We start from the raw sequence: 18,221 nt of genomic DNA on the forward strand, positions 1-18,221 counted from the left end.
TGCTGCAAGTATAGCATTTGTATAATAAACTACAGAAAGAACACTTAACGTAAACAACAGCTCTTTGGCACAAGTTAAATTTGGTAAATCTACAGTCAAGCAACTTGGCAAAAAGTATGGTGAACTTATCAAGTATTGCCAGCAGGTATACATGCCAACACTAACTATATTATTGTGTTTATAGTATTACGTATATATCAATTCATGTCACAGCATTATTATTGACACCAAGAGTTCAAAATATTTGTAAATTTGTTGACATTAATTCTATTTTTGAGAAGCAGTTTTCAAATATTGTATTATTGTTCTTGTGGGTCGACCTACAACAAGGAAGATCCAGAAACTGTAACAGTGTGAGTATGATGTCCTTACCACTCATTCCATTTCCCAGGTATGGCACTTCACCACGTGCTTGCATTACACCAGCAATGTCCAAATGTGCCCACTTGTTAGTGCCAACAAATTCTTTCAAAAAACTAGCAGCTGTGCAAGAACCAGCCGATCTGTCCCGTGTTCCAATGTTATTAATATCAGCTATGTCCGACTTCATTTGTTTTCTGTACTGAGCAAACAGAGGCATTCTCCACAACCTGTCCCCTGTGAGCCTACCAGCCTGTATATAAACCATTGACTTGCATTTACTAATGTTATAGTATTTTGCATACACACACATTCATATGTCAAATTCATATCTACAGTATAAGCAGAAATTTGGCCAGCAGAATATTTTGTATTTACTTAATAATTTGCATTTGGCAACAGTTTAATTAGATGAAATGCATGTTTAATAAAGTGGAATCTCAAGAGGTAGCAAATTGTGTAGCTACTTTTGGTCTACAAAAATGTATAGACACTTACCTCTTTGGATATATATGTACTGGCCTGTGTACCCTTGCGTGTACTGGAGAGCCTTTCGTGTCAAAACAATAGATAACACCAGATTTATTCAATCCATAGCCAGTGCAGTAGCCATCCGAAAAGGAAACAAGGAACATTCTCCATGCAAGCTGTGAGGTTTGCCTGTTAAGCATAATGACAACCTTCAACATCATCATATTTGACGAGTTTGCTAGATACAGCATTTTGTTTCTTGCTTGATCTTGTGCCTGTACTCAATAGTTAAAGTATTGGAAACACTGATATAAAATATACGAGATATTAATTTTGCAAGCATCTGCCAAATCACCTATTTTAATTTCACACCAAAATTTCTGCTCATGGTACAGTATATCCTTGTACATGTGAACACTTGCACATTCCAGAACTGTTCTGGGAAATGACTATAATGATATTGTTAAACATTTTATAACAAGCTTGACTTATACTGAAGGACCTGTACATATTGAGGACAAGTTAGAAAAGATAATTAGCCTACAGCTGTAATCTCTTACTTTAAACTATTACTTATTGAAGAGCAAAAATAAGGTGACAGAGATCAGGTAAACCTTAAAGGGTCATATACTGTACATATGTACCTCTTCAAGGTCATTCCACAGATCATTTGAGTTGGTGAACACAGCAGCAGCTCCATTTCCCAGTGCCACATCAATTGCCCCTAGTATTGAGAGATATATCCTGACAAAATATGTTAGGACACACTACAAGCCTTCAAAATGGAAATATAGGAGGAGGTGACCCAAGATGACATATATGTTGGAGGACATCTGTGGAACTGGTAGCGGTCAGATATTTGCTATATAGGTGTAGCTTTAGTATGTAAATCAAAGACAAGATGCCTTGTCACTCATTGTTTAAAAAGTCTACAAAGTTCCATGACCATTCCTCCATCCTTGTGTGTTAGAGATGGTAGTGCTACACTTCTGAAGTGCACACAGCAACCCGTGCACACAGCAACCCGCACACACACACAAGACACTTCAAAATACAGTACCGCCCAGAGGTAACGGTACACTCGCAAGCAGTTGATACTTGTGTAGCCAATTTTCAACCTGCGATTTCTTGGGGCTTGTGTGTGCTAACTAACTCACCATGTGTAGCCATGACACGCAAGCTCCCTCGGGTGGCTGCTCCAGTATCCGCGTACTTTTGCACGTGATGTATTCCATTCGTGTGTCGTGTCGAGTCGTGGCCTGGATTTGAACACTCGTGAGGGATTGTAACATTACCTCTGGGCGGTACTGTACATTTAAAACACACCAAACAATCGTATATGTAGCATATACCCCATGTCAGTACGTACACAATTTAGTGATGTACAAACCTGTCAAAGTTGCCAAGTCAATTATCAAACTGGGATTAAAGCTTTGAGAATAACATAATGTGTCAGCAAGTATCAATCTTCCTTCAGCATCTGTGTTGTCAACCTACAGTGGTACACAGTATATCCTTCAGATACATGTACAGTTAAAACATCAACATGTACATTTTAAATGTATAGTTGAGGTGCGAATAGTACTTTATAAACTGGATAACTCTTCATGTAACTTCAAAAGCTAAATATACTCTAGTAAGATATAAACAGTTTACAATGGGATGCTTTACACTATGAAATTTATGCATAAATGATTTGGCAAAAAATTCTCAACTACAGTACTGCTGGGTTTAGAAGACGATGAATACAACCCTATGTGATAGTGGGGAAAGAAATAGCCTCAACATATTAACAATATCATGGGATAAGAATGTCAACAACACAATATTAAATGAACACTCATGACTTTGAGTTTGCATGCAATGACAGTGGCTAGCAAAACATGATATACCACATGTGACAAGTAATATACACACTTCAATGGTTGTCCCATTCATAGCTGTAACCACATCACCAGGTTTGTAGGCATTTCCTGATGGCATGTTCTCACATAGTGGGGTAAGTCCCACAACATTAATAGGTAACTTCAAGTCAGCAATAGCCATCATGGTAGCACACACTACGGCTGCTCCTCCCATGTCTCCCTTCATCAATCCCATATTGGCAGCCGGCTTAATGGAAATACCTCCAGTATCAAAAGTAACTCCTAATCGATAAGAAAAATAAACACACAGTTAATGAAGAGCAGTAAGCTGCTGTTTCAAAGTATAAGAACTGCCAGTTACTAGTTGAGTCTAATACAGCAGTGACCACTTCCTCAAGGTCTGTTACACACTCACAAACAGGTACAGCCACTTATCCCCTGAATGTTTAAGGTAATCAAGAGCCTCAGAGGGTAGGTACTAAACAGACTTGTATGATGTATTATATTTATTGTTATAATTGTATGTTGTGCATTAGTTAGAACTAGGTATCTTCCTTGTGCACTGTGGTCAGACATGCAGCCAATGGCACGTTTTCCTAACAAGTAGAGTAATTAGATAAGTGATAAATATGCCACAGGTGGGCAGCACATCATTTAGTACATTAAGTAAAAATGGCCAATACTTTACCTCTTACTGTGTTGGGACCAGGGCCGGAGCCCACGGTCCGGCCGGTCTGGCATTGGCCGGACCACTTTTCAGTCACTTGAATTTGCAAAAAGATCGAGATACTCTAATAGAGCAGTCATCACATTATACTCTAAAGAACAGTCATCGTGATAGTCTAATAGAGCATTCATCAATACTCTTATTACACTGGTTCAGTCTGGTTGATCTAAGCCATTATATCCATTTTAATTGTATTCAAATTACTTTCCAGTGAACCATCTGCATAGAATTGCACAATAGGCTAATTGATAATGCATGTTATGTATTAACAATTACAATCAAAATTGCTTCAGTATCTCAAGAACTAAACTCACTTTGTATCATGAAAGTAAAATTAGCTACTAGCTATATATTAAATTGAATTAATTGGTATACAGTAGCTCAAAATTACCTGGATATATTCTTGGTGTTAAAAGCAGAAAGAGACCATGTATGTAAAATAGCTTCCAGATGCCATTCCAGGACATGTATTTTCAAAATTTTTCCCAGGGAGCATGCCCCCAGACTTCCTTAGCTTAGCATGTTAATACATGCTGTAGCTACCACACACAAACAAAATTACAGTAGATAATCTGATTTAAATTTCAAATCAATAAAATGTAGTGTGCATGACTACGACCTCCATTGCAGTCCATGGCCTGACCACTCAGAATCTCTGGGCTCCGGCCCTGGTTGGGACATGTAGAACAGTATAGGAAATGCTTTCTTGTAATTGTTGTCAGTCAACCTAACCCTAACCCTAACCCTAACCCTAACCCTAACCCTAACCATAGAGAGACAACATCAAATGGAAGAGTTGATTTTATGGATATGTGATGTGACTGGTGAATTTTGATATGGGTTACATGCTATACACTGCCTTACCAAATAAGGACAGTGGGTGCTACATATTGACTAATGGAAGAAAGATCATCACACAATAACATTAGAGTGAACCAGCTAGTGAAGCAATTGTTCAGAACATTTAAACTAGATGGGATAATTTTCACAATGAGAGATAACAATTATGATCGAGCACTCTTAGATTGTGCATCAACTTCAAGTGGAGGATGGTGGTATCAAGAGTCACTCGGTACCAAGGGTCACTCTGGTCCTACCACATAAACCTCACGAAATGACAAAAGTTTAACTTTCATTGTAATTTGATTGTGTGGCCATTTTGTAGCATAAAGTATTGTAACCAACCCCTGTACCAATATAACTGTTATACAATGAGTACTTCCATTTAAAACAGTACAATGTAAAGTATTTCTACGCGCCATTTTCAGTTAATTGAATACAGTTGGTTAAATCACATGTGACTCAATTACTCTTTTCACACATAAATATAGACATATAGACCTGAACTTGCTAGTGGCTAAGCTGAATTGTTTTCACCACAAGTGCAGCTGTACATTGGCTTCTATAACACTATATGGCACTTTGGCAGGTTATGTAATAACATTACAATTGGAAAAATAGGGGGTGGTGAGTGAGCTAGAGGGAAAAGATAAGTAGAGGCTTTCTATTCGCTGGGTGGATCACTCCAGTCCCAGAAGCATTCAGCCAGTATGCATGAGCTGTTTTAGCAAAAGCCAGAGTGACTTCAAGATAGCAGTTCATCACCTGAGGAATTACAGGGCTCCAGAAACACAAACATAAAAAGTAGACCTAGCAGAGAGTGGCAGAAGGATAACAGTGGAAATGCTGTTTGTGACATTAAATGCTTTTTTGTGTGTGAAATGGTATGACTGCAGATATATGTACAAGCAAAATGATGACATACCTTTGCCAACAAGAACAATATTATTATTACTGTCAGATCCTCCAGAATACTTCATTTCCAACAAGTAAGGCTCTTCCACTGAACCCTTAGCCACACCGACAAAAGCTCCCATTTTCATATCCTTAATCCATGAGTATGGCCTAGCACCATATATGTAGAGTTAGCAACATGATCAGTATATTCTTAGCAGGGAGAATATTAAGCTTGGGGGGGGGGGGGCAAAGTAAGCCGCTTCAGATTCTAGGGGGTCTGGGGCATGTTCCCTCGGGAAAATTTAGGCATAAATATACTCAATTTTGGTGAAATTTTACTGTGATTCCATTGAATATTGACCATTCGATTATACAACTTTGGATCAATTAAACCTTTCCATTTCTCAAGGCTTTAGGTATAAAACTGGGGGGGGGGGGGGGGGGCAATAACTAACCCAGGGGGGGGGCTGTGCCTCCCCCCCTAGATTAACCCCTGCTTAATCAAGAATGCCTAACACAATATGCATGGAGAAGAACTGCTTGGCTGAGTTAGGGGCAGCCAATTCATTTCAAAACTTGTCAATATTAGTGTTACCACTAGAACATCAAGTTAGGTACATGTGTGTGCGTGCGTGCGTGTGTGTGTGTGTGTGTGTGTGTGTGTGTGTGTGTGTGTGTGTGTGTAGTGTGTGTATAGTGTGCGTGCGTGTGTGTATAGTGTGTGTGCGTGTGTGCGCGCGCGTGTGGTGTGAATCCATACCATACTGCTGTAATACATGGTAATACTTACACATACACTGTATAGTGTATAGTTCATAATATGTAGTAGAATACCTTCCAGTGAAGTTCATATTGTTTGAAAATGGAGAGAGTTTTTCAGACATGATTTCCACAAATTTGGCAGGTGTTAAATAGTTACACGGCATTTCCATTAACTCTCTGGCAAAGTTCTGAGCAGAAGCTACAACACTGCCACATTCCCAGTTCTGATCCACCTGTGATGAACTACACAGTCACTGATTACAGTGATATAATACTACATGTACACATACACAGAAAATAAAAGACAGAAACGTGTCATTTAGCTCAGTACTAAATTATTGCCTTCAACTGCTATTTTAATTGTTAATATGGTAGCTGAGCTGATGCTTCACACAGTATATACAACATCTTGAAAACTGGATCACTTACAGTATACTGATTTACTCAATAAAAATATCTTGAAAGATTTTTAATGATATGGCATTTCAAAAATATCCCATCCATACATCATCATCCCAATCGAACTAAACAAAGCCAATCTGTTCCATACAACTTCATAATTATCACCACAAGACGAAAGAGCATTTGGCTAAAGTCAAGTAAAGAAAAAATACCAAGCACAACTGCAGAAGTGAAATTGTACACTATTGATTAAAAACTTTTCAGACACTACACAACTTTTCACTGCATACCGATTGGTGACTTACTATGTTGTAAGCATTCAAGGATGCTTCATGGTCTAATTCATTGTGATACAAGTAATCCATACCAAAACAGCCAAGCTGTGAAAAAAGGTATGCTCCTCTCCCCATCCACCCAATGTGAATAAAAAAAGTGAAATTGAAGGTGGCAGCAGGCAAGAAATGGAATTAATGGTCAAAATTTTAATACAATGATAATTCAGGTGAATTTGTGTTGCCTCCTCCAAGTTTCAATAAGATTTGGCATCATGCAAATTACACCTGAATTTTTGTTATTCCATTAACCTACCATCACAGCCATTTCTTGTCTGCCATCTTGGATTTCACATCTTTTTTTTTTTTTTTTTGGGGGGGGGGGCACCCTTTTTTCACAGTTTGCCTGTTTTGGTATAGATATCATAATTGCATACCCCAAAGCTGCCCTTTCAGGTTTCCTTTTTACCTAAATCTTTACCACAAGAAAAAGAGAAGACCCTGTGTGTGACTATATATGCTTTTATTTGAACTGTTTTGTCTCCAACTGTGACTTGTTTGTAGTTGAACTCTAACTTATAATGTAGTTGAACTATCTACAGGGTGACATGTATAATGCAGCTGAACAGAGTACATAGCCGACTGCTCTAATAGGGTGACTGCACTATTAAAGTATCTCAATTGCATACTTACTATAAATTGGTTTTTGTATTGTAATTCAGTAATTTTACATTTGATTCTTCTAAACCACTGAAAAATATTTCTATGATAATAAATCTACCTATGTACCAATTTTTGGCTCATTCCTTTAAGCAGTTTGCACGGTAGGCATGGCAAGTACTGCTAAACCTAATCAAGCAATTGTTGCACACTATTACTTTTCGTACTGTATCTTGATGGTCTTGAAAACCACAAGAGGTCGAGGTTTGATAGTTAACCTACCCACATACTAATTTCCACCTATCTACATACCACAATTTCCAGCTTCTTCCCATAAGCAGTTTATGATATTATTTTATGTAAATAATCATTAATAACTCAGTGACTGCTAATCATATTTACACCAAACTTGGATTTGTCTGTAAATCTCCTCCCCCCATGTGTGCCAAACTTCAAGGCAATCAGATAACACGCTTGTTTTTTATGGCAGCTTTCTGAAAGCAGAGGGGCAAAAAATTAATCGTCTTGTCTCTTGAAGGCAACACGGAGCTTGAAAACTGTTGTACCTGTCAATAACACTCTGGTGTGATGTGCCAGCTTCTTGGGCTGCATGACACACTATTGTGTGCCTTGATACATTAAGGATAAGAAGGTCATGTGAGCTATCACAACAAGTTTACAGTACACAAACACATACCTTGACTTCAGCAGAAGTTTAGGATGTAAGCTTTTGTCACTTCGATATTGATCATTATCATGTAATACCAGTGTAGATCCTTCAGCTGCAGCTAAATACACAACACATTGTATATACACATGGTATGCTAGGTAGGCTAACATGACAATGAGCCAACGAAATATTATGCACAGATACAGATAGACAGACAGACAGACAGACACACAACACAAACCTCCATCTACTCAACAAGAAACCACTTCACAGTAAGCACAGGGCTTTTCCATACCACCTTTTGAGTATTGCTCTACTACAATTATATTCTTGACTGCTCTATTAGAGTATCCAATCCACGACTTCCAAAAAAGTTTAGTTTTATCTGATTGTGACTGTTCTATTAGAGTATTTCGACCTTTTCATAACCTACGACTGTATGTGTGCGAGTCTGTGGAAATCAATTCTTATAGTTTTTCCATTCACATGTGTTTTGACTCCCTCTACTAGAAATGTTAATTACACAATGCTCCATTCATCCTTTTGAGTCAAAATAGGATTTGTGGTTTACATTACCAACCAGGGGATCCCTTCTTGTTTTGTGGCTTCTTTTAGCAATCCCTATCCATCTTAATTTCCAATTTTCTTTATTCATCTAGCTTGGGTACTTTTTATTAATCCATGATGGATTTGTGGTTTGAATTTGTTTTGGATAGAACAATTTCACATTCTATATAGTCAACCTTTCAAGAAATGATCGAACTGCAATGTGTATATGAGCTAGAATTTACATTTCTAGGTACTTTAATAGCTGTAAAATTTAATGCATACTTTCTTATTCTCAGATAAGCTTGACTGCTGTATTAGAGTTTCTATGAGGCTGCTCCATTAGAGTATTTTGATCTTGGATATCCCGCCCATGTGCACTACCAACAGAACAGGTTACAACAAAGTGTTCAGCATAGATTAAGCACCCTGATCATCAAGCAGCATACACCAACTCTGAGTATATTTTATGGCTTCACACGCATAGTGGCATATTGACAAGAAGAAACTGTCCAGTTTGGGGAGTTTTCATTTGAAAACGAAATAGAAAACAGGTCATAGATCATCCATTCTGTAGATTATACTTCTAAAATTGGTTATACCTGAACAAAATAGAAAATTTCAGTTTCATCCAATTATTGTTCCCCTTTCACTTGATACTCACTAGTGGACTTCTTGCAAAGAACCACTAGAAGGTTGATTTGAATTAAATTCCAAGGTGGTTTTTTATTAGGATTGCAAAAAAACATGGGTGATCCTATTATGAACCCACTATCATGGTTCATGACGTATAGTCTGTACCTTCAGAATCTCCAAAATCTTCAACATCAACATCAGTAGCTCCTATTGCTTTAAGTGACTTCACTCCAACTATGTACACAAGAACAAATGATTAGTAAAAAATCACACAGAAGAGGTTAACTGAAGAAGGCATAGCAATAATTTAGAGTAGGGGGTAGTATACTTGGCTATGCCTTGACTATTCATATACAGTACAAATATTTTGTTCCCTGTTGCATGGATAAAATATTCCTAGCACAAAAATCAATACTATTTTCAATCAAAAAAAAATACTGACTTACGCTACAGAGTACATGTGCACAATATACAGACATGCGTACACAAACGTACATACAAACGTACGTAACATACATACAATATACATACGTATGTACGTACATGCATAATATATGTATGTACCTGCTGCTGCTTGTCTAATAGATTCTTTTGACATATTAATGCATTCCATTTCATTGGATTCATCTTTAGGTCCCACACACACAATAGACACAGCTGGATAGTCCTATATAATGTATTGATCGATATAGTTATGAATAACACAGTTAGTTAACAGCATATATACCACTTTGACACCTCAGATCAAAGGAAATCACAGGGTTATATATCACATATTTCCCTGACCACAGGACAATATCTAGATATTGCCCTGTGGTTAGGGCAATATCATGATATAGCCCTGACCACAACTGCCTTTGATGCTGAGGCAGCTACAAAGCATCAGTTCCCTTTGATTATTTATAATAGAGATGCTTAAAGTTTTGCATTGTGGGTTTGAATTAAACATGTTGATTTAGTCAGGGGCATTGTTGTGAAGTAAAAAGAAATGAGTGAGTCAGCATTGCATAGTTCAGTTACTAAGCATCACTAAATAATCATTTTTGCAATGTGGATTGTTTTTCTACAGAGTACATTTCAACTGTACGAAAAGATGCCTCAAACATTCACAACCTATATGTCTAAGTCTTTATTTTAGCACCTTAGGTAACTTTATTCATCCACAAAGTGATTATTTGGTTTAAAATGGTATCACTACAACCAGTGAAACCCACAATCATTTCTTTTTTGTACCCACAATTTAAACCCACAATCGATTTTTGCAAACCTCTGTATAAAAGTAATGTGGTGAATGCAGATTTGTCTTCCTTCACCTATTAGGTGAGCATGCCAGAGTGGTATATATTACTTATACCATGGCCACTCTGGATTTGCCTGATATATATGCCCACACCCTTGGGCCTGCGGCCCTCGGGCTTGGGCATATATATCAGGCAAATCCCTCTTGGCCATGGTATAACTATTAAGTAGATCTCTTTAACAAGTAACCACATACTGATGTCTATCTTTCCAACTAGTTATTAGTGGACACTCTGCTTGTTCAACACATGTTGGACATTTATCATAAAGGCATCATGTGGTCTTAAGTTGCAAAAGTGTTTCAGAAAATTGAATTGGGTTTAGAAGACACTGAAACATCATGGCCAATGACATTACAAACCATAGGCGGCATAGGGGGAAAGGGGACTGAAAACCACACTTGGTCCATCAAGCCCCTCTCCCTAAGATTACCAAAATTTCTTTTCTTGGAATGGGGCTCAAAACTGCTAGAAAAGATTGATATACTCTAATAGAACGCTCAAATACCCTAATAGAGCAGCCAGCACTTCATAAAATGTGTGCATAAAAGAAGTATTGCCTGTACCACGAATTCAACCCTCTATACAAGTTATGCAAAAGAGTTGTATTATATGTGATCACATTAAAACAAATATGTACCTTGTGCAAGTCATAGAAGATCCTTGAATCTCCCTTTTTAAGCTTATTTCCTGAACTAAATAAGAACGAAAACATTTGACTATTTAAACACCTCAGATATCATGGCATAATGTGGTACATGTTGTGAGGGATATGATGTACAAGACAAATAGCTGCCCAGTCTGAAGGGTGCTGACATAACTTACAGTTTTAATAATCTCTCTAAGTTTCCTTGACAATCTTCATTGAATTGTTTCGCTGATGTTGTGAACTCATATCCATTAGAACTCTCATAATATCCCAGTACTAGACCTTTACCAGTTCCTTGTAGTACATTCTATAGGAGTATAAATTATCACCAGTATATTTCAGTACTCAACAGTTATATAAAATGCAATTGTATACAAATCATATACAATGGGTTGTAAGTTGTTTGACAGTTCGTTGTCTGTGATATCTCGTAAAAGTTTATGCTCACTTTTCATTGGTCGATTCCACATGAGATCATTTCAATATGACTGACAACTGACATGCAAAAGCCTGCACTTCCTGACTCACTTAACCCCAAAATCGAATGCATTCACATATAAGTGCATGCATAACTTAAAGATGACATATGACAGAACTCAAAATAACAGCCTAACATCTGTCTTTTCCGACCCAAAAGCCACAACGATCGACCAAATTAAAAATACATTTCTGACCTGCTTTTTAAATTGTATATGTATAAACAGGAGTATACTGGAAAATTTTAGTAAACGGTTACTATTATGTGCTGTTGGTGATAAGCTCTGCAGAGTGCTGAAGAGTACCATTTTACCTTTACAAGCATCATCAGTTTGCTACAATGCACAGTGTAGTCTTGGCCAGCACCATCTATGCCAGCACGTATAAGTTTTTCACGTGGAATTATCTCATATAATCCCCACCACCGTCAACAACTCGTGCAACCAGAGATGTAACTACCATACCTTAACATCAGTAACGGTGCTACAGGTTCTTAGTGCGGATCTGCTTATTGTCCTACGCACTGGACTCCAAACAAGGGCATACATGCTGCTGGGTGAAATCCTCGAGCAGAGCAAAAATTAAGTCACGTGATCTTTATAGATTTTAAAATTTTGTATTTCTATTTATTTCGTGGAAGTATACCGGCTGAAGAGAGTTCGAAAAGGTGTTGTTCATCCGTTTATAGGTATGTTATTAAATACGACTGTAATACAGACATGTTTACTCCGTTTAAACCCACACAAATACACCGGTAAGGGATTACGGTTACTGGTGGACTTTACCTCAACTGCTCACACTAGTTTTGTGTAACACGTTCGTATTTAGGTATTTTACTCTTCTGGTGATGTGCGTTGTGTAGGTTAAAGTCCCATGTCTTTGTTTAGGTCAGCGCCTTTTGTACATAGAAAGTGTGAAGACCAATAACCACGTGTGTGTTCTGTTAGTGTTGTTTGTTTTATGGTCATGCTCTTTTGCATATGTTTGATGTCAGTAAAGTATTGTGTACACTAATCAGTTTCCATGGTTGTCAAAAAGTGTATCTGGCCTTAGGCCACTCCAAATAAATTCTCTGCTTCCCATACATGAATCTGTGCCAACTTGATAGCACACTTGACACATGAGCTGACACTATCACTAGATCACTTTTACTGAGCTTGTACAGTCTGCAAGAATAACCGGAAAATAATGGAAGGAAACAGAATAATGGAATATTTAGAGATGACTGTGGATGGAGAACAGAGAATTTTGGCCTTAACAGTAGGTTCAATACTTATCATGTAGAGCGTTTGACCTCATGCGAACATGTGGTAATGTTCTTTGTTTTACAAGCAGTACATATATAGACTTTGTGCTTAATAGTAAGAAAAGTTTTGAATACTGTGGTATGTTAGTCAGTATGGAAACCATTCCAGATTTGATGTTGAGTTTTTGACCCAGCCATACTAGCTTTCTGTAGCCCCTTCTTGTAATGTAAGTCCCTGGTGGGTTGTGTGGAGCTGTACCCATAGTAGTGTATAATCCCCTCATTACTAATGATTTAGGTGTAACAATAAGAGAGGAAGTGAGGGTCAATATGACGTGCTATGGACAGAGAGGGTAGTAGTATGTGTACGAAATTTGTACATGAACCGAATATCCTAAACTGTAGATAATAGAGTGCATAAAAGGGATAAGAAGTGTAAACAATCTCTGGTTTGATTTGCATTACGCACAACTTCAAAGGACAAGACAGTTTTGTGCAAAAAAAATAGTGTTTTAAGCAGCGTAAATAGTAATGCAACATACTACAGCAGTGTTTAGTTGTAAGAGATTTTGGCAAGGAAATTCAGACTGTAGATTTTGTAACAAAGGGTATTGCATTAACTGTGACTGTTACACGCCTTTCACCTTCATGCCTCATCCATACCACTTCTTGTTTAGCCAGTTTCACTTTCAAGATTTATGGTAAGCTAGACATGTCACCAACATAGCCTTTTACCCTTGCACTAGGGGCTTTAAACTTTTGCTAAAAGATGGAAGATGCTCATTTCTTTGAGCAACTACTCCTGATAATCCCTCTGGTTCTCTCTGTTAAATCATATGGAAGAGACTTATCACAGTTAAAAGTATGGACTATCTTTGTTTTAAAGTACGTTTTGGGCCGTTTTTCTCACTTTCAATCTAATTTCTTTTATTATACTGTAGTTCCCTACTTGAATTCATTGTGGCGAAGTGGTCGCAAATTTTGCTGTTACACTATAATCTGTTTCTCTTTGATACAAGCATAGCAGGTGTAACAGGAATGTTTGTGATGTAATATACATACTTCCAGTAGAAATGTAGTGTTTTGTGGTGTCACATTGTGTTTCCTATAATGTGCTCTATGTTACTGTACATGCACATGATCCAAGTATTACTGTAGGATCTTTGTTAAGTATACTGTAGTAGTGTTAGTCATTTCTAGTCACCATATAAAAATTATACATTTTATAATCTTACCGTGGCTGATTTCCTTAGCGTGCATGTATGTGAATGAGAAGTTTACATGTTAATATTCTAAGGCTTTATAGTCACCATATGATCCAAGTGTAGTGTAAGCTTTGCCATAGGGTGGTTTCTTAAATTTAGTGTTGTACATGTTTTCCAACAAGCTCTGTGGACACTGCACAACTGTTAGCTACCGGGGATAACAGATCCTTTCAAGTGATGTGTCCCATTTGTTAGTTAAGGTTAAATTAATTGTGGTTGTCCAGAATATTTGTGTACAATAGCACAGTAAACAAATTATAAAACAATGTGCTTTATTTCACTTAATGTAAGCAGAAATCTGCACCAAGATGTGCAGAGATTGGAATATTCTAGTAATAATAGTAAGGGGAATGAAGTAGTATTCCTCATTTGCAGTGTTTTAAATGTGTTTGTAATAACATTTTAATAAGATAAACTAAAGTAATTACACTTGTATTGTACTGTAGCACAACATCAATTTGTTGTGCAGCAATATTATATTACATGTGCTACTACCAGAGTTAGTCAGTACTGGTATTGTGTATTACAAACTGTACATTGACTGTACAAGTGTCCACTTTTTACTTTAGTCAATTGTACATTTAGGGTAATTGCAGTGGAGAGTGAAGTAATACTACACCTGTACATATATAACTACGTAGCTCAACATACGTACATAGAATTTTGTTCTTTGCTGCTGCTGCAATCTTTAATCATTATCGGGTGACAGGTAAGCTTGTTATGTGTGTGTTGTGTACACTTTGTTCATGTTATAATAATCAGTTGGGGAAGAATAAGATGTTTTTGTATTGTTAGGCTATTTGACATGTTGCCCATTTCAGGGTATTATTTTAATTCTCCATGTTGCCTCTGTATAAACATGCTGTGATTCCAGCAAGAGTTCATAATAATTATAATGAATTCTAGGTATCATAATGATACAGATGGTTTTTGTCTGTGTGTTCTTACAGTACAATGATACATACCAGTTGGTCATGATTGTATGACCAATGTGGCCGGTGATTTAACATTATTAATGGACTTAGAGGCAGATCTGTTGTCACGGTTTAGTACATTGGGAACAACCGATCACGATGTGCTGATTGCTGAATTTAGGAAATTTGTTGGTGATCAAACACCGGACTCGTCATGTGCTTTCTTCCTGGATATGAATAACTGGTTAGTAGTAGTAGTAGTAGTGTATGATGAGATTGTGAAAGGCATGTGTTTCAAATATGACACACTTATTATAATAAATTTAGAAAATAGAAGTCCACATAGTTGGAAGAATTGTATGCATGTACTATTGTGAATACTTTGTGAATGTCATTGCAAATTCTATTGTTACATGGTAGGCTTTGCACCACCGAATCTCTCTTACTAAGATGAAACCTAGAGGCAAGATATTGACTGGGGTTTTGTTTCATACTTTGGGTTGGGTGTCAGGCTCTGTAGAAACAAAATGTGAGGTATCCACAAGCAGCTAGAGGTTAAACTATGGAAGCACAACCATAACGTTTACAATACAGTACATGGTTGACCCTCAGTTACCCAACTTCAATGCTCAGTAGGCAATGGTAAAAATGAGAGCTCCTTCCATGCAAATATTCTAATAGAACATACACCTACCTAGATATACTCTAATTGAACAACCAGACTCAGACAACCAAGTTCTGTTGTAAAATGTTTGATTGAGACAGTTATGTATACCACCAAGTCAAAATGATTTGTATACTACCTTACATGTATGTGTCTATAAAGGAACTTGCAGGAAGCCATAGGAGCCTATTATGATTACAAGATAGAAAGTCTTCCTCAAATGTCACTAGAAGGTGACATCACTACTGGAGATGGAGAAGCCATTCCTCCCAACACACATTTCACAAAAACTTGGCGGGTTAAAAATTCAGGTATGTGTGTATATGTATGTGTGCATGCATTCTATTTATGTATGTATGTATGTAAAGCAAAGCAAAGCATATGGCAGCTGTGCAAAACACAGCTATTGCTGTCCGGCAAACCAGCACTTGGATGCCTGTGCACCACTCAGGAACCTTGTATAGGCAAATCATCTTGGGGCAGGGCTAGTAACCCACAGGAGAGGTCGTAGAACCTAAGTTCAAGGACAGTTGGGCCCAGTAAACACCAGGTACCCTTGATGTTACAGCTGGGTGGGTTGCTTCCCCATTGACACCAGGCCCAATATAGAACTGGGTAGACTGGAGCAATGTGAGTAAAGTTTTCTTGCTCAAGAAAACAAAACCCCAAATTGGCATATCTGGGCATCAAACCTGGGGCCTTTCGATTACCAGGCCAATGCTCTAGTCACTTGGCTATGCTGCTAGATACATATGTATTTAAGGTGTACTGTTTATATGAAATCAATGGGCATGTGTTTGTGTTTCCTATAAAGTACTATATGTCAACCTGCAGGGACTGAAACGTGGCCCGTTGGTGTATACTTACAATTTATTGGTGGTGATAAAATGGGAGAATATCAGAGCATAGCATTACCACCATTGGCTCCAGGACAACTACATGATATTAATGTTGACCTCATCTCCCCATCTGAACCTGGCCTGTATCGGAGCCAGTGGCAGATCTGTACTCCCAATGGTATCATATCTGCAGGTAAGTTATGAAACTTGCATGTTTCTAGTGTACACTCTAGATACATTATGTCATGTTTGTAACTCAGATGTGTATGAATACCCATCCTGTTATATAGGCTTGATCGATATTCCCACTTTTCCTTTTCTTCAGAATGTCTTTGAGTTTGTTGTATTATTCACTGGTACAGTAACAGGTCTTTACTGAAAGTCTTCATGTTTAAGACAGAGAACTTGTCATGTGTCCTCCAAACTCAAAATACTTGCACACTGTATTTTCAGTTGTTAATACCACAGTTCACACCAGGTATAATGGTTGCTGTTTATAAACATCAGTACTGGGCTGGAGCCCACAGCCCCAGTATAGCCACCCTTGGCCAGTCCACTAAAAGATTGTGATTAGTCATCAAACTGCTGTGAGACAAGGAATAGGAATTATTATGTTGCTATAGTCTGTATGCATTCACCTGACCCCACCAAATATAGTACTATCAAAGAGGTGAACATGTGTTCATCCCCAATGGTTATGTACTGGAACAAACATGTTTGTGAGTCTGAATTGTCCATACCATATAAGCAAGAGTCCATAATAAAGAAGGATTCTTGATATAAATGTATGGGATATTTTTAAAGCCTAAGGGCTTCACAGTGCTACTAATTAAATGTTTGGGCAGCTGGCCCATGTAACAAGTTATTAACAAGAAACCAGGGCTCAGGTGAACGCGAACAGACTATAGCATGACAAAGATCATCTCTTAAGTGACAATCTGCTTATACTACATAATTAAGGTGATTATCTTAAGGTCTTAAAAAGAGTTTAGTTCAAGTGTAGGTACATAACAGAACACTTTGAATGTTGAAAATTACCAAGCAAGTTGCATAAATTTCATGCAGATTGTTAAGAACCATTTGTCCATTCCCCTGTGTAAATTTTAGACTTTTACATCCTAATATAGTGAGTGCTTTGTAATTGTAGATACCATATGGGTAGAGATCAGGGTGGACCATGGAGGTGTACTAGGGATCACACAGCAAATGTCTTCATTTGCTACTACAAGTAACATGGTAAGTTTTTTTTGTGTATAGATTTTGTACTGGTGTATTAGCACACCCCACCACAGAGCAGCAGCAATACTGGACTTCATGAATCACCTCATAACCCATTTGATTTAACAACACAAAACAGAATATTTAATTTAGACACTGATCAAACTGACGAGAGTTGTGTAACTGACAGATATAATTTAGGTGATGATGGATTGGATAAGATGGATTAGCTAAATATTGTTTTGTATGTGTGACATGTACAGTATGTGTATACTATGTGGTATAATGGTAATGAATAGAGTCGATCATCTTTATGAAGGAAATATGGGAGTGTACATAACTATGTAAATATTATGTTCTGGACAAGCCACCACCATTTGACAGAAGGTAGGTCAATGTGGTATCTTGGAAGGAAAAAATGGTTCACCTCAAAAAATGTATCAATTAATATAATTATGTTTCAAGGGGAGTATGTGCTATCAGGAATCCTGTGGACAAGGGAGCATGTGATTCTGTGAAGATGAAGTATAATTAACGTCCATA

At 37.5% G+C, this 18,221-nt stretch overlaps 2 protein-coding genes across 2 annotated transcripts; one reads left to right on the forward strand and one right to left on the reverse strand.

Moving 5' to 3' along the window:
* Positions 1-197: 197 nt before the first annotated feature.
* On the reverse strand, positions 198-12,142 carry LOC136262065 (cytosol aminopeptidase-like). The gene is made up of 13 exons (XM_066056203.1): positions 11,997-12,142; positions 11,232-11,362; positions 11,047-11,101; positions 9,673-9,775; positions 9,274-9,342; positions 7,954-8,044; positions 5,995-6,165; positions 5,189-5,328; positions 2,749-2,978; positions 2,222-2,324; positions 1,476-1,555; positions 373-613; positions 198-320 (listed from the first exon to the last, which is right to left on the reverse strand). Exons 1-13 carry the CDS (start codon positions 12,078-12,080, stop codon positions 268-270), a joined length of 1,551 nt encoding a protein of 516 aa, XP_065912275.1. The 5' UTR covers positions 12,081-12,142; the 3' UTR covers positions 198-267.
* Positions 12,086-17,992, forward strand: LOC136262069 (protein ILRUN-like). The gene is made up of 7 exons (XM_066056210.1): positions 12,086-12,220; positions 14,629-14,752; positions 14,994-15,201; positions 15,784-15,932; positions 16,456-16,653; positions 17,608-17,696; positions 17,753-17,992. Exons 3-7 carry the CDS (start codon positions 15,026-15,028, stop codon positions 17,906-17,908), a joined length of 768 nt encoding a protein of 255 aa, XP_065912282.1. The 5' UTR covers positions 12,086-12,220; positions 14,629-14,752; positions 14,994-15,025; the 3' UTR covers positions 17,909-17,992.
* Positions 17,993-18,221: the final 229 nt, after the last annotated feature.

Source organism: Dysidea avara, chromosome 7 (assembly GCF_963678975.1).
Source record: "Dysidea avara chromosome 7, odDysAvar1.4, whole genome shotgun sequence".
Lineage (NCBI taxonomy): Eukaryota > Metazoa > Porifera > Demospongiae > Dictyoceratida > Dysideidae > Dysidea > Dysidea avara.